Source organism: Anomaloglossus baeobatrachus, chromosome 6 (genome assembly GCF_048569485.1).
Source record: "Anomaloglossus baeobatrachus isolate aAnoBae1 chromosome 6, aAnoBae1.hap1, whole genome shotgun sequence".
Taxonomy (NCBI): domain Eukaryota; kingdom Metazoa; phylum Chordata; class Amphibia; order Anura; family Aromobatidae; genus Anomaloglossus; species Anomaloglossus baeobatrachus.
Genome location: NC_134358.1, coordinates 280752539 through 280780302, shown reverse-complemented (window position 1 = coordinate 280780302; position 27764 = coordinate 280752539). Strand labels below are relative to the sequence as shown.

Here is a 27764-nt window from a genome sequence, read left to right as displayed (position 1 = left end):
GCTGTCTCCCCTCTGTGCTGTCTCTCCCCTGTGCACTAGCTCTTCCCTGTGCACTGTCTCCCCTGTGCACTGTCTCTCCCCTGTGTACTGTTTCCGCTCTGTGCTGTCTCCCCCTTTTCACTGTCTCCCCTATGTGCTGTCTTTGTTGTGCAGTGTCTTGCCACCCCCATGCGCTGTCCCCCACATGTGCTGTACTCCATGTGCTATCTCCACTCCTGTGCTGTTGTCACTCGCATTTTGTCAACCCCTGGACTGTCTAATCTTGTGCACTGTCTACCCCATGTGCGCTGTCCCTCTGACAGCGCTGTCTCCCCCATTTGCGCTGTCACCCCCATGCACTCCCCCCCCATTTGCTGTCTCCCCCTCAAGTGCTGTTCCTTGAATGCACTGTCTCCCCTCAGGCGCTATCTTCCCCGTGTGATGTGTCCTCCTCAGGTGCTGTCCCCCACATGCACTGTCCCCCGCATGTGCTATCTCCACCCATGTGCTGTTACTACTGGTGTTCTCTCTATCCCATGCACTGTCTGATCTTGTGCGCTGTCTTCCCCATGTGCGCTATCACTCTACATGCACTATCTCCCCCTTATGTGCTGTCACACCTGTGAACTTTTCCCCATGTGCTTTCTCCCCCTCAGGTGCTGTTCCCTGCATGCACTGTCTCCCCTAGGGCACTAAATCCCCTGTTCTCTGTATCCCCATGAGGTGCTGTCCCCCAAATTTGCTGTCTCCCCAAGTGTGCTGTATCCCCTGTGCACTGTATGTTTCATGCCCTTTCTTTCCCCTATGTGCTGCCTCTCTCTGTGTGCTGTGTGCCCCCATGCACTGTGTCTTCCCCTTTGTGCTATGTCTCTGCCTCTGTATGTTGTGTCTCCCTATGTAGGTACTGTCTCTCCCCTGAGTGCTGTCAACCTCCTGTGTGTTGGAGAGAGCGCTGTCTCCCCCTTGTGCGCTGTCTCTCCCCTTTGTGCTGTTTCTCCCCTGTGCACTGCCTTCCCTATGTGCGCTGCCTCCCCTCTGTGCACTGTCTCTCCCCTCTGTGTTGTCCCTCCCCTGTGCGCTGTCTCCTTTCTGTGAGCTTTTTCCCCCTTTGCGCTGTTTCCACCCCCTGTGTGCTCTCTCACCACCCGTGCAATGTTTCTCACCCCTTTATGCTGTCTCTCCCTGTGAGAAATATCTCACCAACTGTGTGATGTGGCTGTCCCCTGTGCACTGTTTCCCCCTTTGCGTGCTATTTCTCTCTCTGTACTCTTTCTCTCCTCTACGCTTTGTCTCTCTTCTGTGTGCTGTCTCCCCTCTGTGCATTTTCTCCCCTCTCTGTGCTGTCTCTCCCTGTGAGCTGTCTCTACCCTGTGTGTGCTCTCTCCACCCAAGTGAAGTGTCTATCCCCTTTGCTCTCTCTTCCCCCTGTGCACTGTCTCCAATTATGCGCTATATCCCTCCCTGAGTGCTAAATAGAGTAAACCTGGCACCCCATATAAGATAATTTTTTCATTTTTTATTTTCAATGATGGTGACCCAAGACCAAACAAGACCAAAATTTCAGTTAAACTCAGTGTCTTTCAAGGTCAGTTTATATAAATAAATATAAATGACAGAAAAAAATACAATCAGTATATATACAAAAACCAACTTATAGCAAGTATAGAATTTGTATACAGTGAGGGTCATCATCAATATAAAAAAATAATGCTAAGACACATCCCCTGTGTGCTTTCTCCTCCCATAAACTGTCTTACTCCATGTGCTGTGAGATGTGTTTCACCCCTTGTACACAGTAGATGTGTCTCAACTCCTGTGTAATGTATAGAGATGAGCGAACTGGCCGTGGTTCGGTTCGAGTTCGGTTCGCCGAACGGAGGTCTCGTTCGAGTTCGGTTCGGCGAACGTTCGACGAACCAAACTCGAACCAATAGCATATAATGGGAGGCAATCACAAACACATAAAAATGCATTATAAATGTACACATACAGTTAATAAACATTGCCATAACACTTACCAGTCCCCGCGATCCCTCCTGCACTCTGTCTCCTGCCGCTATTCCATCTGATGATCGCTGAATCCTCCCGGTGACCGGCACTGCCAGCAGTGATGCAGGACCTATCGTGATGTCAAAATAGCCATGTGACCAGTCACGTGGCTATTATCTCATTGGCTACAGACTGGTCACATGACTATGACGCGTCATGTAGGACCTCTGAGTGCATCTCTCCAGTACACGGTGCACATTTGTGTATCGCGTGTACCGGCGACATGCTCTAGCATACGGTCGACTCCCCGTTCCGTTAGGGACCGGCTGACACAGCCGGTCATTAACGGAGATCACCGTTGCCATAGCAACGCAGTTAGCGGTGACGTCACCGCTAACCGCGGCTCCGGGAGCACCGTTGCTATGGTAACGCATCTGTCAGCGTTACCGCTGTTACCGCTAGCAGCACTGATCTCTCACAGAGTGAAGGCTGCACGCTGCTTCCCGTGCATCCTTCACGGAGTGAAGGCTGCACGGGAAGCAGCGTCTTCCCCCATGCAGCAGTGATGTAGCAGAGCTGCATTTGTTGAACGAGAAAGACAGAAGACCATGGATCGTGGAGGGCTGACAGGGGGTAATAAAAATGGAGTCTCTAATGTGTCTGTGTATTTATTTCTATTAAAGTATTTTTTCTCTGTGTGGTGTCTTTTTTTAACCCTTTATTAGAGATTCTTAATGGCCGGGTCAAAATTGCCTGACATTAGGAATCTCTGGCTTAATACTGGCTAGTAAAACAAAGCTAGAATTAACTCATGATTACCCAACAAGCCACCCGGCTCCAGGGCTGTTGGAAGAGTTTGATACAGCGCCAGATGATGGCGCTTCTATGTGAGCGCCATTTTCTGGGGCGGCTGCGGACTGAAATTCGCAGCAGAGGCGCCCAGAAACCTCGGGCTAACCTGTGCTGCGGATTCCAATCCCCAGCTGCCTAGTTGTACCTGGCAGGACACAAAAATGGGGCAAAGCCCACGTCATTTGTTTTTTAATTATTTCATGAAATAAGTGAAATAATTAAAAAAAACGGGCTTCCCTATATTTTTGGTTCCCAGCCGGGTACAAATAGGCAACTGGGGGTTGGAGGCAGCCCGTGGCTGCCTGCTGTACCTGGCTAGCATACAAAAATATGGCGAAGCCCACGTCATTTTTTTGGTGGGCAAAAAACTTCTGCATACAATCCTGGATGGAGTATGCTGAGCCTTGTAGTTCTGCAGCTGCTGTCTGCTCTTCTCCATACAGACACACAGCAGCTGCAGAACTACAAGGCAATTGCCGTTACCTTGGTTGGCAATCAAAATACAGGGAAGCCCATTAATTTTTTCTAATTAAAAAATAGTTAAAAAAAAAATGACATTGGGTCCCCCCATTTTTGATAGCCAGCTAGGGTAAAGCAGACGGCTGTAGCCTGAAAACCACAGCTGGCAGCTTTACCATGGTTGGGGATCCAATGTGGAGGTCCCCCCAGGCTCTTTTGTTATAATTATTTTATAAATATTAATAATTACACAATAAAAGTAGGGTCCCCCCCAAATTGGATCACCAGCCAAGGTAAAGCGGACAGCTGTGGTCTGGTATTCTCAGGGTGGGAAGGTCCATAGTTATTGGGCCTTCACAGCCTAAAAATAGCAGGCCGCAGGCACCCCAGACGTGGCGCATCCACTAGATGCGCCAATCCTGGCGCTTCACCCCAGCTCATCCCGTGCCCTGGTGCAGTGGCAAACGGGGTAATAAATCGGGTTGATACTAGCTGTAAAGTCACCTGAGATCAAACCCAGCAGTTTGTGATGTCATGGCGTCTATTAGATACCCAACATCATAAACTGTCAGTACTAACAAAAAAAAAAATCGACAAAAGAAATTTATTTGAAAAAACAGTCCCCAAAACATTTCCTCTTTCACCAATTTATTGTAAGAAAAAAAATAAAGGGGTCCCACGACGACTCTGGACCGTCTAGAATATGGGGGGAGACACTCAGGGAACGTATCCCCCATTTTCTAGGAGTGCGGACCCTTCACGTGAGGAGTGTGGGTGCAATTAATCTACACTCACTCTCCCCGGGTCCACAGCAGCAGAGTCCATGTCGTAATGGTTGCTACCAAAGCTGCAATGCCCTGCTCATGAGTTAAGGGCATGCCTAATCAGGAGAACTATTCTACATTTCCAAATATTGGTATTTGCTGATATTATTGCTATTCCACCTACTATATATTGGGGATAGGATCTTGGAGATAGAATACCCCTTTAAGTCCAGTTATCCAGCTGAATGAATACTTAACAACAAAGCTCGCTATTTAGATGTGTTTTCTTGTGGCGTATAACGGACTCTCATGTTTGGTAGTCGTTCAGCAGGGAAACTATAAAAGCAAATCCCTCCATTTGGAAATGTAGTATATAGCTCTCCTGATCAATTATGTTCCTTACCTCATGAGCAGGGCATTGCAGTAATAATAATAATTTATTCATTTATATAGCGTTATTAATTCCATAGCGCTGTATGTCTTTGGAGTGTGGGAGGAAACCGGAGTACCCGGAGGAAACCCACGCAAACACGGGGAGAACATACAAACTCCTTGCAGATGGTGTCCTTGGTGAGAATTGAACCCAGGACCTCAGCGCTGCAAAACTGCAGTGCTAACCACTGAGCCACCGTGCCGCCCATTTAGCTTACAGATGCATAACCACCACTCACTGTGTCTGAACACAGGAAGCTGAGCTGACAGCCACTCTGTGCATGCGGCAGCGTCTATTGTAAAAAAGAGGGCCGTGGGGGGATCAACGCTGCACAGGTACCGTGGGACACCGGGGAACATCGGTGGGGTTATAGGGGGTGACCTGGCAGGGCCTGGGGAGGAGTTTTCTGTTGCATGTGTCATGGCACATGCGACAGAAATCAGAGGAGTAGGGTGAATGCGGCCGGCGCGCTGCTGTGCGCGCGGCCATCTTGGATTTCTGGGAGGGCATCAGGGGGGGCACTTTGGCGACACCGGGGGACCGGAGGGGACCGGGGAGGAGATTTATCATGTTTGTTCATGCCAGATGGGAGAGAAATAATTTTTTACCGGCGCTGTCATTTACTGTAACGTGATCATCGGTGTACGGTGTATACCTGTGATCACGTGAGCGGGGACCGGAAAAACCGTCCTGGATCATGATCTCCAGGGTCTCAGCTAGCCTTGAAACCCCGGAGATTTTCTGATGCTGGGGGGCGCTATTCACTTATTTCTGCCTGCTGTTTATAAACGGCAGATCAGAATAAGGCTACATTAACACGACCGATCCATTTTTGCGGTCTGCAAAAAACAGTCAGTTTTTTTTCACGGGTGCATCCGTGTGGCATCCGTTTCCGTTCCGTAGACGGTCCGTATCTAATCTGTTTGTCATCCGTGTGCCTTCCGTTTTTTTTCTATACTGCAAAAAACTGAAGGAGGGTAAATGCATAAATTTACCCAGGATCCATAGCTTCATCCTACATGAGGCGGTCACATGTTCACTCCAGTGCCATTTTCTACTGCTTTTCACAGCGTAGAGCGCTCTGGTGATTTTCTTGTGCTTGTGCACTTCATATCAGTTTTTTCTGTCATTATAATGGCAGAAAGACACATAATGTCCCACTCTCCTGCATTTTGTAATTTTGCACCCTTTGGTGCCTTTCATGTGGCACTAAGGGGTGCTTAGCTTTGTATTTAGCCAAAAAAATGAAAAAAAAATGACGTAGGGTTCCCCCTATTTTTGTAGCCAGCTAGGGTAAAGCAGACGGCTGCAGCCTGCAGACCACAGCTGGCAACCTCACCTTGGCTGGTAATCCAAAACTGAGGGCACCCCACGCTGTTATTTTAAATTAAATAAATAATTAAAAAAAAAAAACACGTAGGGGTCCTCCCAAAATTGGATCACCAGCCAAGGTAAAGCAGACAGCTGGGGTCTGATATTCTCAGACTAGGGAGGTCCATGGTTATTAGACTCTCCCCAGCCTAAAAATAGCAGGCCGCAGCCGCCCCAGAAGTGGCGCATCCATTAGATGCGCCAATCCTGGTGCTTCACCCCAGCTCATCCCGCGCCCTGGTGCGGTGGCAAACGGGGTAATATATGGGGTTAATACCAGATGTGTAATGTCACCTGGCATCAAGCCCTGGGGTTAGTGAGATCAGGCGTCTATCAGATACCCGACATCACCAACCCAGTCAGTAATAAAAAAAAATAGACGACAAACACATTTTTATTTGAAAAAATACTCCCCAATACATTCCCTCTTTAACCAATTTATTAGAAAGAAAAACAAATCCAGGTCTGGTGTAATCCAAGGGGTTGCCTTGACGATCCACACTGTCCCAGTCAATGAAGAGCAGGATGTTCCCCATTGGCTGGGAGAGCAGTGCAGTGAACTGAGCTAACATCAATGGGTCAGCCCAGGTCACTGCAGGGCATGACAAGTGCTGCTGTCAGCGAGGTACATTACCTGCGCTGGTCTCCTGCACTGCTGACAGCACCTGTCACTGAGTTCAATGACCGCCGCCTTCACAGCCAAGTATCGCGAGAGGCCCGTGACGTCACCGCTAGTCAGTCTCGGGTCGGAAGCGAGAGAAGGTGATGTGACAAGCGGCGGCCATGGAGGACAGTGATAGCGCTGAGGTCGGGACTTTATCACCGCAGGTAAGCCGAGCGGGACCTTGTGTGCAGAGTGCCAGGAGGACGTCAGTGTCGTGGACTGCATGGCTGGGGACGTATGTGTGTGTGTGTGTGTGTATGTTTGTGTACATGCCACGTGCAGGAGGGGGCGGAGCGAGCTGAGCGGGGAAGTGTGGGCTTCCTGCACGTAACTAGGATAAACATCGTGTTACTAACCAAAGCGCTTTGCTTGGATACCCGATGTTTATCTTGGTTACCAGCTTCTGGCAGGCTGCCAGCGATGGCTCCTGCACACTGTAGCTGTAAAAAGTCCTGCTTTTTGCTGCTAGAACCGTTCTCAAACGTATCTAGAACTATCGAGCTTTAGCAAAAAGTTCTAGTTCTATCTAGAACACCCCCAAAAATCACTCGAGCCGCGAACTGGAGGACCTCGAACCGCGAACCGCGCTCAACTCTAGTAATGTGTCTGTCCCCTGTGTGCAGTCTACCCACTTTAAGCAATTTCTAACTCTGTTCACTGTCTTCCCCTGTGTGCTGTCTCCCTCGTGTGATATCCTCCCTTTGCAATGTGTCTCACACCCAATGCGATGTTTCTATACCGCGTGAGTTACCTCTCCCATGTGCGCGGTCTCCCACCTGTGCGCTGTATCTTTCCTGTGTGCTCTCTCACACCTGTGCTCTCTCTCTCTGCCCTGTGTGCTGTTTCCCCTCCATGTGCTGTCGGCTGCAGAGCGGTGTAACAGTACTGGGCAATGCAGAAGATCAGCAGGTGACATCACTGAAGTCTGCCAGGGATAATGTTAATGCTTTAATGCTGGCTTATTATTATTCATAAGCCAACAACAGTCCAACTCCAGACACTGCACTCATCACACAGGACACCAAGGGATAGAATGCACAAAGAAGACATTTATTCTGGGACCCATACACCAGTAAGTTCTGAGGACACAGTTTGGCAAGCAGTGTGGATTATGACCCCAATAGTGAGTGGGCCCCCTTTTTGTTTAGAGCCCCTGTGTGCACAGGTGGTGACGTTGGCCCTGCAATGAGAGCAATTCAGGTTTTTTCTTTTTAAAAGCCTTTGTAAATAAAGGATTTCTGGTAAAACACTTACAGCTAAGTATCCCAGCATGATGGGAGAGAAAACCAGGATAAAGATTTCATCAAATCTAATACAGTAAATAAACATTTGGTTATTGCACTTATTCTTCAGTGTTTGGGTTCTTTATCACGACCATATTTTGGGTCCAAGTGCTATCTGTGAAAAAACGGACAGCACTTGCACCAATGTTATTCAATGGAGAAGTCGAGATGACAGATTTTTTTTTTTCATTGACAGAATCTATGTGTGAGAAAAATTGCTGAAGTCTCAAATCCAAGAGTGCCGGAAAAAAATCAGATACAGAGAGAATCTGTTTTTTAATTATACTGTCATATGGTGTTTGGCTTTGCACTCGCTGGGTGTCATGGTGGCATCAGACTCTGTTCCCACAGAGTCTGACAAGCAACCTGGGATCTCTTAGTTACACAGCCTGTCATGCGCATCGGCTGTGTTTTGCTTCACTGCTCTCCAGTATAGTAGTTAATTCCTGCTGTAAACGATTGCTAGGAGCTCGGGCTACTAATGACTAGGGCTGAGCGGATCTGGGCTGTAAAATCCTGATCCGCATAGTTTTAAAGATGCCCGGGTGCCGGACTCGGGCCCGGGATTCCGGGTTCACGATCTGGATCCAGCACTGGGGAAAATAATTGAAAAATAAAGAAAAAGATAATTAAAACAGCGTTTCAAAGCTACCGAAACTCGCTGTTATGGCGGCAAACTGCTTCCGGGTCGCACATTCACTTCCTGTACTGCGCAATAGGCTCATCGCATACACACAGCTTTCCGTGCTTTCCCCGCCCACCGGCCATCCTGTCCTCTGTGATTGGTTGCAGGCAGACGCGCCCCGAGCCTGTGACAGTGTCTGCCTGCAGTCATCGCTCATCACGGCTCAGTCATTGGCTACACTCACAGATGGCAATCGTTCTCTATGGCTGCTAGCTGTGAGATGTAGCAGAGCTGGATGTGTCGTCGTGGGACCAGGTGTGGATTATGCCGGACCTGCAGGATGTTTGGGGTTAATAAAGTGGTTAAGGAGGGTGTGTTTTTCTATTTTATTCATAATAAAGGAATTTTTCTCTGTGCTTGTACTTATTTACTTTCATGTACAGCTTAATGATGGAGGTATCTCATAGACGCCTGGGCCATCACTAACCTAGGGATTAGTAGCAGCTGTGCACTGTTATTAACCCCTTATTACCCCAATTGCCACCGCACCAGGGCACCGGAAGAGCCAGTAAAGCACCGGGATTGTAACATCTAATAGTTGCGGCAATACCGGGCTGCTGCGGGCTGAGAATTCCAGCCCCCAGCCAGATTTATCATAGCTGGGGATAAAAATTGGGGGGACCACACGTGTTTTTTCTTTTTAAAGTACCATAAAAATGCAAATTAGGTGCTGAAATTTGGTGCAGATGATTTCAGCACCAAATGTGCACCTCCTGGCAAAAAATTGTGGCAAAAACAGTGGAGAAAAAACACGGCAATGACCACAGCAAAAAATGCGTCAAAAAACACGTTTTGACAGGAGGTGTAGATTGGGTGCAGGAATATGGTGGAAAAATTTCAGCTATAAATCTGCATCTCTTGGCCAAAAAAACTGTGATTTTCTGCTAGGAGATGCAGGTCTTGGAAGTCAGTGACCTCCACCTGAGGTCAGGTTACCTGCAATCACAGGTGAAGGACCGTGGGAACCTCCAGGTGTGACCGCAAATGACCTGAGTGACATCACGTATCATTGCACAGCTCATTCATGCTCTGGAGTTCACAGCAGGCGGTCGTGCTCTATTGCCTCTCTCTGCGATATTCAGATGTAGCAGAGCTGGATGTGTCGTCGTGGGACCTCGTGTGGATTATGCCGGACCTGCAGGGTGTTGGGGGTTAATAAAGTGGTGAAGGAGGCTGCATTTTTGTATTTCATTCCAAATAAAGGATTTTTCTCTGTGTTTATTCTTATTTACTTTCATGTACAGGTTAATGATGGAGGTATCTCATAAACGTCTGTGCCATCATTAACCTAGGGCTTAGTAGCAGCTGTGCGCTGTTATTTACCACTGCTATTACCCCGATTGCCACCGCACCAGGGCAATTCGGGAAGAGTTAGTATAGCACCGGGATTGTCACAGCTAACAGATGCAATAATACCGGGCAGCTGCGGGCTGAGAATATCAGACCCAAGCCAGCTTTACCATGGCTGGGGATAAAAATTAGGGGGGCCGCATGTCGTTTTTTTTTTTAATTATTTATTTAAATAAAAAAAAGCCGCATGTGAATTCTCTTAGTCACAGTTGCGAGGGATTCCCTCGAGTCTGAAATCGCATTACCGGCACAGGACCGTGCATGTGTTTCTACATACATGCACGCTCATGTTCAGAGAGCGGCAGGCTGTGTCGGGTGATGTCATGCCAGACTCGCATGAGTCTGACAGCGCATCATCGATACAGCCGCGCACACTTCTGACAGGAGCGTGCATGTATTTGTCTAGATGCAGGCTCACCATACTAACCCGCAGACACTTGCACTGCTTTCCCTGCCAACCAGCAGTCCTGCCACCTGTGATTGCTTGCAATCAGCTGACATGCTGCCACTCAGGGGGGGCGCATCTAACTGCAACCAATTACACGTGTCGGTGGCCGAGCAAAACAATGAATATTGAATTGTCGGCTCTGGAAGGGAAAAGTGTGACCCGGAAGGAGTTTGCCGCCATGACACCGCCTGGGTGAGTATATCGCACGCGCTCCCACCACCCTATCCCTTCCACCAACATTTTTAATCTTAGACTTATATGGGCACTGGATTCAAGAGGGGATCTGACTTTTTTTTTAACCCCTTAGTGATGGAGCTAATTTTCACCTTAATGACCAGAGCAAATTTTGCAATTCTGACCAGTGTCAATTCATGAGGTTATAATTCTGGAACGCTTCAACGGGTCCTGGTAATTTTGAGATTGTTTTTTCGTCACATATTGGACTTCATGTTAGTACCAAATTTAGGACAATATTTTTTGCGTTTATTCATGAAAAAAATTGAATTTTGGCAAAAAATTTGAAAATTTAGCAATTTTCAACTTTTGAATTTTTATACCGTTAAACTATTTCTGTGACACAAAATAGTTAATAAATAACATTTCCCACATGTCTACTTTACATCAGCACAATTTTGGAAACAAAATTTTATTTTGTTAGGAAGTTAGAGGGGTTCAAAGTTTATCAGCGATTTCTCATTTTTACATCAAAATTTACAAAACCATTTTTTTAGGGACCACATCACATTTGAAGTGACTTTGAGAGGCCTAGATGATAGAAAATACCCAAAAGTGACACTATTCTAAAAACTGCACCCCCCAAAGTACTCAAAACCACATTCAAGAAGTGTGTTAACCATTCAGGTGCTTCACATGAACAAAAGCAGTGTGGAATGAAAAAAAGCAAAAATTAAATTTTACCTAAAAATGTTGCTCTAACCCAAATTTATTCACTTTTAGAGGAAATAAAACAACAAAATGGACCCCAAAACTTGTTCCCCACTTTCTTATGAGCGCGCCGATACCCAACATGTGGTCAGAAACCTCTGTTTGGACAAATGGGAGTGCTCGGAACAGAAGGAGCAATATTTGAATTTTGAAAAGCAAATTTGGCTGAAATAGATTGCGGGCACCATGTTGCATTTACAGGTCCGCTAAGGTACCTAAACAGAAGAAACCCCTCACAAGTGATACCATTTTGGAAACTAGACCCCTCAAGGCTTTTATCTAGGTGTATAGTGAGCAGTTTGAATCCAAGAGTACTTCACAGAATTTGATAAGCTTAGGTTGCCATATTGAAAATTTTCATTTTTTTCACAAAAATGTTGCTTTAGCATCATATTTGTTACTTTTTCAAGAGGCAACAACAAACCGTGGACCCCACAGCTTGTTATCCAATGTCGTATGAGCACAGGGATACCCCACATGTAGCCAAAAACCTCTGTTTGGATAAATGGGAGGGCTTGGAATGGAAGGAGCACCATTTGAATTCTGGAAAAGTTGAAATAAATTGCATGCACCATGTCACATTAGCAGGGCCCCTTGGGTACCTATACAGCAGAAACCCCCCACAAGTGACCCCATTTTGGAAACTGTTTTTTTTTCAGGAGTATAGTAAGCATTTTGAATCCACAGGTACTTCACAAAAATGTTGCTGTAGCAACAAATTTCTCACTTTTAGGCTATGTGGCCATGATCCAGCGACACGGCGTCTAGTACAGAGTGTCAACCTTCCTGCAAAGATGTGAGTGTTGTCCACGGGAGAACGCAGCTGCCCATGCCCACGATTTGGGTTCAGGCTGCTGTGGAGCTCTATGCTACCTGCAGAGAACACTCTTATCTCCGCAGTATAAATTGACATGCTGAGGCTCAGGAAGCTGCGCCACAGGTCGGTTTATGCTGCGGAGAAAAGAAGCCCAGTGGGCATGAGATTTCTAAAAATCCTTCCACTGTGCTTCTACTGCACAATGCAGCGCTATGGATGCAGGGAAAACACTCTGCGCCCAAAACGCTGCAAACCCTGATTGTGGGCACATAGCCTAAAATGCTACAATGGATGAATGGATAGATGTCAAACATCTATAACGTCCCACCCCCCTGCATATTCTAAGCTGGCGCCCTTTAGTGCCTTTCATGTGGCCTTGCATTTAGCCCTCCAAAAAATTAATAATTAAAATAAACGACGTGGGGTCCCCCCTATTTTTGATAGCCAGCTAGGGTAAAGCAGACAGCTGTAGCCTGCAAACCACAGCTGACAGCTTCACCTTAGCTGGTGATCAATTTGGAGGGCTCCCCAGGCGTTTTTTTTTAAAAAAAAACAAAAAAACAAAAACGTGGGGTCCCCCCCAAATTAGATCACCAGCCAAGGTAAAGCGGACAGCTGGGGTCTGGTATTCTGAGGGTGGGAAGAGCCATGGTTATTGGACTCTTCCCAGCCTAAAAATAGCAGGCCGCAGCCGCCCCAGAAGTGGTGCATCCATTAGATGCGCCAATCCTGGCGCTTCGCTCCAGCTCATCCCGCGCCCTGGTGGGGTGGCAAATGGGGTAATATACGGGGTTGATACCAGCTGTAATGTCACCTGGCATCAAGCCCTGGGGTTAGTGATGTCACGGCATCTAAACAGATACCCGACATCACTAACCCAGTCAAGTAATAGAAAAAAATAAAGACAAAAAAAAAATTTATTTGAAAAAAAAACTCCCCGAAACATTCCTCTTTCACCAATTTATTGAAAATAAATACATTTCGGTCGCTGTAATCCATTTTGGAGGTCCGTCGGCGACTCTGGACCTTCTAGAATATGGGGGGCACGTTCAGGGAACGTATCCCCCATTTTCTGGAAGCGCAAGCTCTCCATGAGCAGTGTGGGTGCAGTAATTTGAGAATACTGCACTCACACTGCCCCGGTCAAACTTAGGGCAGAGTGACCTGCAGTAACCTCATTCCAGAATATGAGGGGCACGCTCACAGAACGTACCCCCCATTTTCTGGAACAGCAGCCTCTCCATGTGAGGAGTGTGGCTGCAGATCACTGCACTCACCCTCCCCCGGTCCACAGTGCAGCAGCCTGTGCAGCAGCGACGTCAGCGTACCTGCTTGCAGGGATCCAGCTGACAGCCGCTGTCTGCGCATGCGCCGCCAGCTTTCAAGAAGGAGGCGGCGTGATCGCGGGGACGGAGCACCAGCAGCCAGGTAACGTAAAACCGGGGGCTGGGGGGGTGACGGCGGGACCTGGGGACAACTTTCTGCCGCATGTGACGTGTCACATGCGGCAGAAAGAGCAGGATGAATGCGGCCGCGCGATGTGCGCCGCAATCTTTCATGCTCCGGAGGGGGGGGGGAGGGGGAGCGCTCTAGAGAACCGGAGGGGGCTCCGGTGGACCGGAGGAGGGGTCAGGGGTAGGACATTTCCCTCCGATCTGAAATGTTTCATCATTTCAGATCAGAGGGAAATGAATGCACTGGCAGCGGCAGCAGCAGTTTTCAGCGCGCGTCGGCGCCATCTTGCAAGCTCTGGAGAACCGGAGGGGGCTCCGGTGTACCGGAGGAGGGATCAGGGGGAGGACATTTCCCTCCGATCTGAAATGTTTGATCATTTCAGATCGGAGGGAAATGAATGCAGAGCCGGCGGCGGTGGCAGTTTTCGCCGCGCGTCGGCGCCATTTTGGATGTCCGGTGGGGGTTGGGGTGGTGGGGGTTGATTTCTCCAGTACCGGGGGCTTTGGGGGCACTAGGGGCTTATATTTCTTTATCATCTGACATGTTTGATCATGTCAGATGAGAAAGAAATCAGTATTATTTGCCATTTTTTTTTTTAATGTGAACGGCGGTATACGGTGTATACCGGCGATCACATTATCGGGGTCCAAAAAAACCACCCCGATTCATAATCTTGGGGGTCTCAGCTACCTCCGGTAGCTGAAACCCCAGAGATTTTTCGTCACTGGGGGGTGCTACAAGCTTTTTCCGGCCTGACGTCTCAAGACGTCGGAACAGAATAAGTACCCTGTTTTTCGACGTCTTGAGACGTTAGGCCGTCGCTATGGGGTTAATCTGCCGGGGATCCGCCAGTCCCAGTTTTTGGCCAGTTCGATCAGCTCTACTAATGACCCTTCACAGCTGCCTTCACCCTTTATAAGGTTTTAAATCCTGTTGCTGGTTGCCGGATATAGCTTCAGCAATTCGGGTATTTGTGGTTATCCAGTTTCACAGTGATTTACAGTTGCTTTTCTGCATGGTGTGAAACCTCCCCAGTTGTATTTTTATTTCCTACTCTTTGCTTTATTCCCTTATACACATACTGTCCCTCCTTTGTGTTTGAGTGCAGTGTGTGCAAGTTTTTGTTCCCCCTTTCCATGTTGTTTCTGTGGGGTATTTGCTACTAGGTTCCCGGCCCGCTGCCAGGGTGGGGGGAGTAAGATCAGGGCTGGGACAGGAGTCAGGGTCATGCTGGTGACTTGAACCTGGCTACCATCGAGCCTACCTTCGAGATAAGGGACAGCGTAGGGTCTCGAGTCTGAGAGCTAGCCTAGGGTCCCCTGTTCCATCAGTACATGCCCTGTGACAGATACACTGTAATTCTGTAACATCATAAACTTTAAATGGTCCTTTAAATTATTAAAATTTGCTACTGTTAAAAACAGACAACACATGGATGACAAGTGTAAAAAATAGTTGTCCCACTTTCTGGATGAAACTGGAACTGATTTTTTATACTGTTCTATGACCTAGGGTAAAGATTATATACAGGTTAGCCAGTTTGGTTGCATTAAATATAAAAATTGAAGTAAATTGGCCAACAGAGTCTATACAGACACATTTACTACTTACTTTGTTGAACAGTCTGCATCTACCAAACAATCTTGTGTTTCTATAAGCTTGCAAGTTATACACAATCTGTGTGTATGTTTAAAGGGAACCTGTAAAGCCCTCAAATGATTTCAATCTGCAGATATTAGGCTAATCTGCTGGTCAATAGTGTTAAGATGCTTTTTGGCTGTTCACAATGAAGGCATGGCTACCATGAGAAAGTGAACGTTATTCTTCTATGGAGCCGCTGGCTTTCAGTTATAGCGGTATGAATTGCGTTAGGATGCTGTAAACATGCCTTTGAATTTTGATTGACATCCGGTTCTGCAGTGAATCTTTGCAGAGCATGGGGCATGTTTACAGCCTACATTCACAATGCTGTGATTGATGCCTATAGACTCTCACAACAGCTTGTAATGCTAATAACCTGCAAAATAGCCTTATATCTGCAGATTAACAGATTATGTAGACATGACAGGTTCTCTTTAATATCTCATATCTGCAAGATTACACTACAGACACTTATTTTCTATAAGCGCAAAATTACATAAAACTAAGTAGGTGCTGTGGAGAAAAAAGGGAAATCTTTTGTTTCTAAATATTACTATTTTAAACTTTGCTTAAAGTATAACCGTTGTTTTATTTTTTATTTCATGAATCAATAGTACAAATGAAAATAAGTAACTTTGTATTATATCTTATCAGAGAAATATTTTTTTTTTTCTTTGCCAGAATTAATCAGTCATTACCAAAATTCTCAATTTGAGGTAAAATCTGTATTTAGTGGAGACTTTCCCATAACTGAGATGGGAGATCGCAGTAATTGCTGATAGTCTATGACTTTGGGAGGAGGGAGGAGCTAGAGGCAGAGGGAGGAGCTAGAGGCAGAGCTCCGCCCCCTCTATCTTCTATCTACATAGAATCTCATCAGTAATAACTGCAATCTCCTATCTCAGTAATGGGAAAGTCTTAACTGAACACAGATTTTAACTCAGAATTGAGAATTTTAATAATAACTGATCAATTCTGTCAATAAAAGAAGCAAATTTATTTGATAAGATATATTACATTTTCATGTGTACTATTGATTTATTAAATAAGAATTAAAATGTTTGTTATGCTTTATTTTGATCTAGATCCATTAGAGCAGTGTTCTCCAACTTCAGTCCTCAAGAGTCACCAACAGTGCATGTTTTCAGGATTTCCTTAGCATAGCACACGTGACCATTTATTCACCTGCACAGCTGATAATTCCAGGACCTTTGTAATGCTAAGAAAATCTTAAAAACATGCACTGTTGGTAGCTCTTGAGAACTGGAGTTGGGGAATATTGCAATAGAGCAATACAGTAAGCTGCCAAGGTGAGCATTGTCTAAAAATTGAACAGCAGCAACAGAAATTTATAAGGGGGTTGTCCACTACTTTGACAGCCCATTATTTCCCTTGTTAGCCCCCATAAAAATAGATAATCCTTTACTCACTTCCGGTGCGGCTGCGGTTCCAGCAATGTCTGAAGCCACTTTCCTCATGGCCCACGTGAAATTGTTATGACACACGAGCTCTGCGACCAATCAGGGTTGGCTTTCTTCTCCCTGCCTTCAGACATTTGAATAGGATGTGAGTTAAAGGTTTACTTCTGCTCAAACGTCCAAAGGCAGAAAGACAGACATGGGAAGCTGATTGGTCGCAGGGCTTGAATGTCATATAACAATGTCATATGGGCCCCAGGAACAGTGCTTCAGACATTACTAGAACCATGACTGCACCAAAGGTGAACATAGGCTTATTTATTTTTATGGGGATGAACAAGGTGAATAAAAAGGGGTTGTCCAAATAGTGCACAACCCCTTTAACTTTAAGAGTTGTACTGGAGTGTTTAATTGTCATGCACATTAGTATATTGAACTGTCATGTAACTATGCAACAATTTCCAATATATGTTTGTCTGATGTTTACCTTCTTCAGCATTAAAATTCCTTCCTGTGTTTCATTATCTGTTACGATATCAAACAGATTGCCACCATCTCCAGGAACAATATTGTACTCAATTTCTGCATTTTTTCCAAAGTCCGGGTCCACTGCCCGTATCCTGCCAATTGCTAAACCAACTGGTGAACTTTCTGGTACCTTTAAATGAAATATACCTGGTGAAGACACAACAAAAAATAATTAAACATCCTTGAAATATTGCATTTCTCAAATTTATAAGAACACATTTTCATTTTCCAAATTGCTGAGAGCTATAGCATAGTTTCTAGTGCTAATACAAATTATGCAGATCACATAGCTCCCTCTTCCAGGTGAATAGTTGTCTTGTATAAATGGTCATTTGATCATGTGACACAAGAACAACACAACTTATAGGGTTAGAGTTGACAGTCTAAAATGTTGTACTCAATAAGTAGAGATGACCCTTTCATATTTGATAAAAAACAAATACACCAAAACCGCATTTTGAGGCTTTGAGCTTACAAAAACATCAAATCATAAAATAATGAAAGGTCACCTCTAGCATTGCCTAGAGGATCAAAGGAACACTCATCTCTATTTATCCCATAAGGAAAAATAACATTGCTGACTGGTCAACCAAAGCATTTCATCTATGACCAATTAACCTTAATTTGCATTTGCTGGCTTAATTGGAAATTAATAGGGAGTTTAACATGAGACCAATTTGTTTGTTGCATAAAATATACTGCATTATATGGGAAGGAATTCAGCCATAAACATTTTCTGTTATGGAAATTTCACAGATTTCTCTATAATAGAAATAGGCTGATATCTAGAAATAAATTAGGCATGTTCACATCTGTCCTTGTTTTTAGTTTTTCTCTTTTAACAAAAATTTCTGCAAAAATCTTTTACATGATGAAAAACAGTGATGCTTGATGGTTCTCATTGATTACAAAGGTATCCACTGGGTATTGATAATTTCCTGGGAAAATACTGTAGTATGTTTAGGAGAACAATAGGCTTGTTACTTTTTTTCTCACTTTTTAGGCTGGTTTCACACAACATCCGACTTTTCGCTGGTTTGCCGGATTCGGCGCATGCCAGTACAGTGTATACCATACAATGGTAGTGCCGCAACTTCCGGGTAACATGCTCCGGTCACATGACAGCATGTGACTAGCCCTTGTCGCGCTGCCATTGTACTGTATACACTGCACTGGCGTGCGCTGAATCTGGCAAACCAGCGAAAAGCCGAATGTGTGAAACTAGCCTTAGACCAAACTTTCACTGGTTACTTTGTTAAAGTATACAGTTTCCAGAAGTACAAAATCAATAAATATCTAAAGATACCATCAGGTATATATTAGCTTAGTGTAAAAAATATTTATCATGCTAGGCCGCGTATACTATAAATGTATGTGTCGCTACAATAATTTAGATCCAGGCTTTTCAGTAATCCATTAACGAAGCATAGTGCTTGTTGAGAGTGGGTATATGAGACTTGCTCAGAAGGTGAGCCCGCACCACTCGCAGCAGATGATGGCAGTGTTATTCAGCAATTATCTGCCACTAAGAGCCATGGTTTGTACTTAGGTCATCTGCTGCTGTTAACCTACATTTCCAGAAGTAAAAAAAATAATAAATAGTTAACAAAAGGAACAATAAGATATATATTAACTTACTGTAAAATATATTTATTATACTAGGCCGTGTATACTATAGATGTATGTGTCTCTACAATAATTTAGATCTAGGCTTTTCAGTAATCCATTAACAAAGAGTACCTACATATATGCTGCATGTTGAAAGTGGATATATGAGACTTGCTCAGGAGGTGAGCCCGCACCACTCACAGCTGGTGATGGCTGTGTTATTCAGCAATCATCTGCCACTAATAGCCATGCTTTGTATTAGGTCATCCTGCTTCTATTTGCCTGTTAAATGCTGCTGTCAATCTCTGACAGGAGCATTTACAAGGTGTGAGACATCTATATGATTGAGGGGTGTAGAGAGGATACCATTGCAGCTGGAGGTTTACTAAAGACCAGCATGCTTACCATTATGCTGTTTCTATAAAGAACAGCGTATGCCTTTTTCAGACAAATTAGATACATGCATACTATTTTTTACAAATTTCCAAATGTTTTTTCCCCACTTAAAATATAAATATTGCAACTTTGGTATTGCCGTAATCTTCCTAACCAGGAGAATCATACCACCAGATTATTTATACCTCCCAATGAACACCATATAAGTAAACCCCAAAAGAATTGCAGTATTGAGGGATTTTTTTCTGCTCCAATTTCAACTTTTTTTGGAACTTTTTTCTATTTTCTATACATTGCATAGTAAAATTGATGGTGTTAATAAAAATTAAAACTCGTCCCGCAAAAAAATCCTCTTATTATATGTCTTTATTGACAAAAAATAAGGCTTTTGGAAAAGGGCAAGGAAAAAATAAACTTGCAAGCATGAGTCATTGCCCAATTCTTAAAGGATTTATAAACCCTGGTATCAAGTATAGAACCAACCTCCAAATAATCCTTGCAGAGCAATGTTACAGCTGCTTTGTTTCTTGAAATACTGCAGTTCATATATACAGAGCATGCATACATTTTTTACATCTATTGTATTATACATTCAATATGGCAAAACATGAACCATATGTAGGAATAACCTTCTGATGACATAATATAAACCGTAGATGTGTTCATCTCTGCTGTTCCCTACCTTGACAAATGCGACAAAATTGTGACTGAGGTGCAAGTCCTGAACACATACTCCAACATCATTTGCATTTAACAATTGGATATTCCCAAACACTATCATTTTGAAAACCATCATAAATCATATTGCAAGTAAACTATGATCTGAATCACACAACTTGAATTGCTTTTTTCTGGGTCTATTTCTAGCAGTATATTATTGTATAGGAATCAATGTTTACCTTTACTGACCACTATGCATAAGTAAAATGTATGTTTTTTTAGTGCAACATAGTCAATCTTGTCTTATAGACAGGTTGGACAATTGCATTGTGGAATCCAGATGCGGAAACCTCCACTGATAAGTACAATATGTGGATGCAGTGCTCTTTTCCATCTCATTTCCATTCTAGGCTTCGGTAAAGAAATTTTCTGATGTCTTGTAGGGAATTTATTAGAAACCTATAACAACACAATGATTCACATATATTCAGATATTGTATTTATCTGTTATTCCATGGACACAGTGCAGCTAATACTCCTTCATTCTCAGTAGGAGATTCTACAATGGTACTGTAAATAAATCCATGTCAATAACCTATTAAAACATGCAGTAATGTTGAAAATGGGATGAACAATGACGCAGAAAGAAAGAACGCTACATTTCTCATATATAATCGATGGTTTTATCCTCCATGCCTGCATAAATATGCTATGTATCAAAACATAAATCATGTTGAAAAGTGTTCTCTAGTTCTAGCATAGTCACCTTTATTATACTGTATACATACTGTATTCTGATTTCTATCATGGTTTATCGACCTGCTTTGTATATTCTTCATGCAAACAGTGTCAGCTTTTGATATATTCAAGGCAGGCAACCCACCTTGTATGTGTTAACCTTGAGCATCTTACATGCTCATACATCATATATTGTGACCTTGGTTATAAATGCATTGCTGACATTTCATTTCTAAGTGGTATGCTATGGAAATTGGGTCTGGTCTATCAATAACCAAGGAAAACACTGAACTAGAGGGAGTTTAAATATATTTTAATGAGGGCTATAAATATTATAGCTAGTAGTACATAGTTATTTAGCTTAATAAATTGATATAATTTATATGAAAATTACTACTTATATTGCAATGAAGCAAAGTAAACAGTCTTAGGCCCCCTTCACACGTCCGTGAAAAACACGCACGTGTGTTACGGGCCGTTTTTCGGGTCCGTGTCCCATTTTTGTGTCCGTTTTTATGGTCCGTGTGGCACCTGTGTGAATTGCGTATGCTAGCCGTGTTTGTGTGCAGAACGTCCGTGTGTGCGTGTGGAATTAACGTGTATGTGTACGTGTAATGTCCGTGTGTAATGTCCGTGTGTGTGATGCACAATGTCGTTTATAAATGTCGGCTGACAGCAGACAGAGTTGCGCGATGAGAATGAACTCGGGTGAACTTCACCCGACTTCATCCTCATACCGCGGCTCTGTCTGTGTCGAGTACTGATTAGCGGTCACCTGTGAAGGATTCACCGGTGACCGCTAATCCCCCGAGTGACTGAAGTGTCCCCCCCTCTCTCATACTCACCGATCCCCGATCACCGGCTCTGCACGGCATTCACACTGCTGCGGCGGCTTTTACTATTTTGAAAAAGCCGGCCGCTCATTAAACAATCTCCTATTCCCTGCTTTCCCCGCCCACCGGCGCCTATGATTGGTTACAGTGAGACACGCCCCCACGCTGAGTGACAGGTGTCACACTGCACCCAATCACAGCAGCCGGTGGGCGTGTCTATACTGTGCAGTAAAATAAATAAATAAATAATTAAAAAAAAACGGCGTGCGGTCCCCCCCAATTTTAATGCCAGCCAGATAAAGCCATACGGCTGAAGGCTGGTATTCTCAGGATGGGGAGCTCCACGTTATGGGGAGCCCCCCACCCTAACAATATCAGTCAGCAGCCGCCCAGAATTGCCGCATACATTATATGCGACAGTTCTGGGACAGTACCCGGCTCTTCCCGATTTGCCCTGGTGCCGTTGGCAAATCGGGGTAATAAGGAGTTATTGGCAGCCCATAGCTGCCAATAAGTCCTAGATTAATCATGTCAGGCGTCTATGAGACACCCTCCATGATTAATCTGTAAGTTACAGTAAATAAACACACACACACCAGAAAAAATCCTTTATTAGAAATAAAAACACACACACATTCCCTGGTTCACCACTTTAATCATCCCCGAAAAAGCCCTCCATGTCCGGCGTCCTCCAGGATGCTCCAGCGTCGCATCCACCGCAGCTGCATGGAGGTGACCGGAGCTGCAGAAGACACCACCGCTCCGGTCACCTCCACGCAGCTAATGAAGACAGCCGCGCGATCAGCTGAGCTGTCACAGAGGTTACCCGCTGTCACTGGATCCAGTGACAGCGGGTAACCTCTGTGACAGCTCAGCTGATCGCGCGGCTGTCTTCATTAGCTGCGTGGAGGTGACCGGAGCGGTGGTGTCTTCTGCAGCTCCTGTCACCTCCATGCAGCAGCGCTGGATGCGACGCTGGAGCATCCTGGAGGACGCCGGACATGGAGGGCTTTTTCGGGGATGATTAAAGTGGTGAACCAGGGAATGTGTGTGTGTTTTTATTTCTAATAAAGGATTTTTTCTGGTGTGTGTGTGTTTATTTACTGTAACTTACAGATTAATCATGGAGGGTGTCTCATAGACGCCTGACATGATTAATCTAGGACTTATTGGCAGCTATGGGCTGCCAATAACTCCTTATTACCCCGATTTGCCAACGGCACCAGGGCAAATCGGGAAGAGCCGGGTACTGTCCCAGAACTGTCGCATATAATGTATGCGGCAATTCTGGGCGGCTGCTGACTGATATTGTTAGGGTGGGGGGCTCCCCATAACGTGGAGCTCCCCATCCTGAGAATACCAGCCTTCAGCCGTATGGCTTTATCTGGCTGGCATTAAAATTGGGGGGGACCGCACGCCATTTTTTTTTAATTATTTATTTATTTATTTTACTGCACAGTATAGACACGCCCACCGGCTGCTGTGATTGGGTGCAGTGTGACACCTGTCACTCAGCGTGGGGGCGTGTCTCACTGTAACCAATCATAGGCGCCGGTGGGCGGGGAAAGCAGGGAATACGAGATTGTTTAATGGGCGGCCGGCTTTTTCAAAATAGTAAAAGCCGCTGCAGCAGTGTGAATGCCGTGCAGCGCTGCGCCGGAGATCGGGGAACGGTAAGTATGAGAGAGGGGGGGAAACTGACCGACAGACTGTGAGAGAGGGACAGACAGACAGAGAGACCGACAGAGAGACTGACCGACGGACTCAGGGAGATTGACGGACATACACAGAAATAGAAAGAATAGCCGACATCACTAGAAATAAAAACACCAAACGGACACGGACTATAGGTATATGCATACGTGTTTACTAACGTGTGTGCACATACCCATAGACTTTCATTGTGTCCACGTGTGCGTGCTCCGTGCAGATAACGGACATGCATCCGTGCCAAACGCAAACACATACGGATCACGGACACGCACACACGGACATAATGAAATAACGGACGTGTGACCACAATCATAGATTAACATTGGTGCACGTTTGGCCGTGTCTCCGGTATATACGGAAACGGACCAAACACGCACGTGTATCACGGACGTGTGAAGGGGGCCTTAGGGATTTTTGACAACTAAAGAAAAATGAGGTCAATCCAAAGCCCATAAGAATGAAGGTCCAACATCAAGAAAAACAGGATCAACCCAAAACACATAAGAACGATGGTCTAACATCAAGAAAAACATGATCAATCCAAAGTCAATGAGAATGAATGTCCAACATCAAGAAAAGTGAACAACACAAATGCCTATAAAATTTGTTTTATTAAATATTATTAATATCGCTCAGGTGAAATAACCCGCAAACTCAAGTATCAAAGAAATTAATAAATATAAATGATAGGGAGATTGTGTAGACCAGGGGTAGCCGAACATATGATAATTATAGACAGAGGTCAACCTAGTGTGGTCACAATTATCAAAAAGTTAATATCTACACTCTGGTGACCCTAATGTGTCACCAGACCCCTGCCTACCAACGGAGGGTATGACACCCTAACTTAGCTGGGTACCCCCGTTCCTCATCGGTTATCCCTCACTCTTCCTGTAAAGACCCTACCAATCAATAATTGACAGTGGACCTTACAATGTCACATTAAACATAGGGCTATTAATGGATCATAGCAATCAACTGATAAATCAATATATAAAATCGATAAACTCCGTGACATTTTGTACATTCCCAAAATTATTTTGATTGTTAGCCAACTTCAAGAAAACAAGACCAATCCAAAGTCCATGAGAATGAATGTCTAACATCAGGAAACCAGGGTCAATCCAAAGTCCATGAGAATGAAGATCTTACATTCTAGCTATCATTGTTTACAAGGCCACAGGGGATTCTGGATGACTCTGTCTAGCTGAGTCCTGACTTAGGGGAATAGAAATAATCTGCAGTTTCTGTTACATCTTAGCACTGTGATGTAGTTGTTGTAATACACCTAAATATCATTGTATGATAAATTTATAATGACTGAGGATCTGACTACTACTACTTCCTGATCATAATAATGGGACATGTATTGTTACCAAACATGTCTCAACACCTATCCATTCACTTCGAGGAGCTTGATGGAGGCAAGTTGTTTTCCACAAAAAGAGAATGGAGAACCCATTTAAAAAGAAAAACATTTGAAAAATATTAGCAATATTTCATATTTTCACAATGTACCCTATATGCAATAGGGTCCTATATAAGTTATCACTGGGGGTGATATTAGTATTTTTTATATCTTGTACTGTATCTTTTTGATGAATCTGGATTTTGACATGTATCACAAGATTGTTTTCCTTCCTCCTTTTCGTTTCGTGCTCTTATTTTAATATTTTTATGAAACCGCATACATGTCACTCATCAATTTACATATGGTTATCCTGAAAAAGGCATGAGATTGACGTTGAAACACATTTACAATAAACCATTTGATCCATCCTGGTCTTGGATCATCATTGGAATTCAGCAGCCCAGATTACATCCACTTCCCATGTTTTTTTCAATAAAGGCCCAAAAGCACTGGACACATTACTTTGGTGATTAGCTATTATGTAGTTGTCTAGTACTGAGCTTGAATATTAACATTGCTTAGGTGATGGCGAAAAAAATAAAATATGCATCCATAATGTAGTAAATTTAATTGCATTGTTTAACTTACTGACAAATAATGTCATGTTGTAATTCCTTTTATGCCTACAATGACAGTTGACAGAAACAAGGTACTAATGCCCTTATTCATCATTCCTATTTTTACATTTTTCTGGAGTGATTTGATCTTTGTTAGTGGCTTTATAATTTGGGCATTATTCTCTATATATTCTTTACCACTTGTTAAGTTATTTTTTTTCCTCAACAACTTTGCTTAGACAGATGTTTTAGACGATTGATGAAGTGTGACTTCCAGCAAATGCCACATTTTTACATCCCACTCCGGTGCTCCTCTGGAGAAGATTTCAATTCGGTGCAACTTTTCAAAGGATTTAGGACTTTAGTTGCGAAAAAAGAGCATTATTTGACTTTTTGCCAAATTAATGAACTTCTTGTTCCACTTTGAAGAGTTTTGAGCAAGAAAATGTCAGTGAATAACAAAATTGAAGAAGAAAAAGAGATTTTAAAAAATTGCAAATAATGAAGCACTCTTTAACTCCTGCATCCTTCAATTACGTTTTTCAATAATATATTAATAAGTAACAGCTGCAAGTCAATATTGTAAGGGCCAATAAAATATAATGCAGTAAAAATGTATATGTGATGTCATGCACAATGGTTTTTCCAAACATGTTAACAATGAATAACAATAAAAGGATGCAGCCATTACATTATGTCCACCACTAGTTATACAAGCAGTCAAGAAGTAGGGGACGTAGCTGTGAGACAGGAGAAACGGCTCCAAACTAGTAAGTGTGTACAGTTTTTTTACTTAACTAAACTCCCCTAGGCCCATGCAATTTCATCATTATTATGATTGAAATCCCCTTAACTGTAAAGCAAATGAATCAATTTGCTTAGTTTAAGGTGTATAACTAACCAAAGGTATCAAAGATCCAAAATGAAGGATATATGACTAAGAAGAGAAACAGAAATAAATAAATCTTTATTGAATTACAATATACTTAAAATAATTATAACACGACTCCTGGAAGCAGGGTGAAACATGTGTTGGGGTGGAGGAGCACATAACTCCACTTACTTCTTTAAGCTGCATATATTGGGTAAACACTTTATCTTTATTAGGTATTATTATTAGGATTTTATATTCATTCATACTGGAACAGATACAGCTTGGGATACAAGTCATCAGAAAGGATTTTATAACATATTTGTGTTGAATGTTATCAGTTCTCTTGTCTGTGATATATTATTTATTCCCTAGCCAAATCACCTTTCTATCCATCTTATTGATGTGTTGCTCATTTGTGGTATATTTTTAATTATTTTAAGTATATTGTTATTCAATACATCTTTATTTATTTGTCTTTTTATTCTTAGGCATATATTCATTTTGTAAATTGATCCCTTTGGTTAGTTGATTACGTTTTTTTGAAGTATTAGCACAAATAATATACTTTGTAAACCCTTGATATAATTTAATAAAGGTGTCTAGTTATAGTTCCCACAGAATAAGAATGTAAATTTAGAAATGGTGATAAAAATACTGGCCAGAGAACGGACATGTTTCAAATATTTTTGGTCTAACAGGAAAGAGAGAATTAAATTAAAACTTCACATCCATGTATCAAAGACTGGAGAAAAGCGAATCTAAAAAGTTAAATTTGATGTTGGTATCAAACACGGACTTTACTAGAAAAAAGAAACACCATGTTTGAATGATTTAAGTATGCAAACCATTCAAGCAAGCATCGTTGTGCTTGGTTACACTCAGTGCTCTTGCAGTGTTTGAATGGCTCACCCTTGAGGTAATAACAGCTTTATCAGATAAAGTGGGTTCCAACCCGCAAAAATGGAAAAAACCTCGCTCCCTTGGAAGTGCTTTGTTTATGGCTGGCTGCATGTGAGTTGAGATCCGAACTTCCAATTATTGACTTTTAATTGGGTTCAGGTCAAGTCCAAGTCTCAAATGAATTTTATCTAATCTCCAGCTGAACGCGCCAAACCGAACTTTCACCAGTCCGCTCATCTTTATCTAAGACAGGATTGTTTAATTGATTCAAAGTGGTTTCTATGTACAGTACAGACCAAAAGTTTGGACACACCTTCTCATTCAAAAAGTTTTCTTTATTTTCATGACTCTGAAGATTGTAAATTCACATTGAAGGCATCAAAACTATGAATTAACACATGTGGAATGAAATACTTAACAAAAAAGTGTGAAATCAAGAGAATGCCAAGAGTGTGCAAAGCAGTAATCAAAGCAAAAGGTGGCTACTTTGAAGAAACTAGAATATTAGACATATTTTCAGTTGTTTCACACTTTTTTTTAAGTATTTCATTTCACATCTGTTAATTCATAGTTTTAATGCCTTCAATGTGAATCTACAATTTTCAGAGTCCTGAAAATAAAGAAAACTCTTGGAATGAGAAGGTGTGTCCAAACTTTTCGACTGTACAGCATATGACTCAGTATTTAAACCTGAATATAAATTGAGATCTTATTTCGGAGAAACAATTATTCCCATTTTTGTTTTTCAACTGCTATTGGAAAATAAAAGCAATGATCTGACCAGCTTTTTGGGGTAATATCTCCAGTGTTACTCTGGAGTGGGTTCTATATAAAAGGTCTATTTTAATAATGTAATTTTTTTTTTTTGTAATTGATGTAAGAGCTCAATTTGGCTTATAGGCTCTTATCTAAAGGTCTTGGTAGATTATTGGTCAATGTAATGTATTAGGAAAAGCACAAAAGATTAGAAATGAAGTATGGAAAATGAGAACT

The 27764-nt window shown here is 43.3% G+C and overlaps 1 protein-coding gene across 8 annotated transcripts in view; it reads right to left on the bottom strand.

Moving 5' to 3' along the window:
• Window positions 1–27764, bottom strand: part of CDH12 (cadherin 12) — a 1513562-nt gene that overhangs the window by 70620 nt on the left and 1415178 nt on the right. For all 8 annotated transcript variants that reach the window (XM_075314868.1, XM_075314867.1, XM_075314866.1 and 5 more), the window contains one exon: window positions 17041–17228. In XM_075314868.1, coding sequence (XP_075170983.1) covers window positions 17041–17228 — 188 coding nt within the window. The remainder of the gene's footprint in view (window positions 1–17040; window positions 17229–27764) is intronic.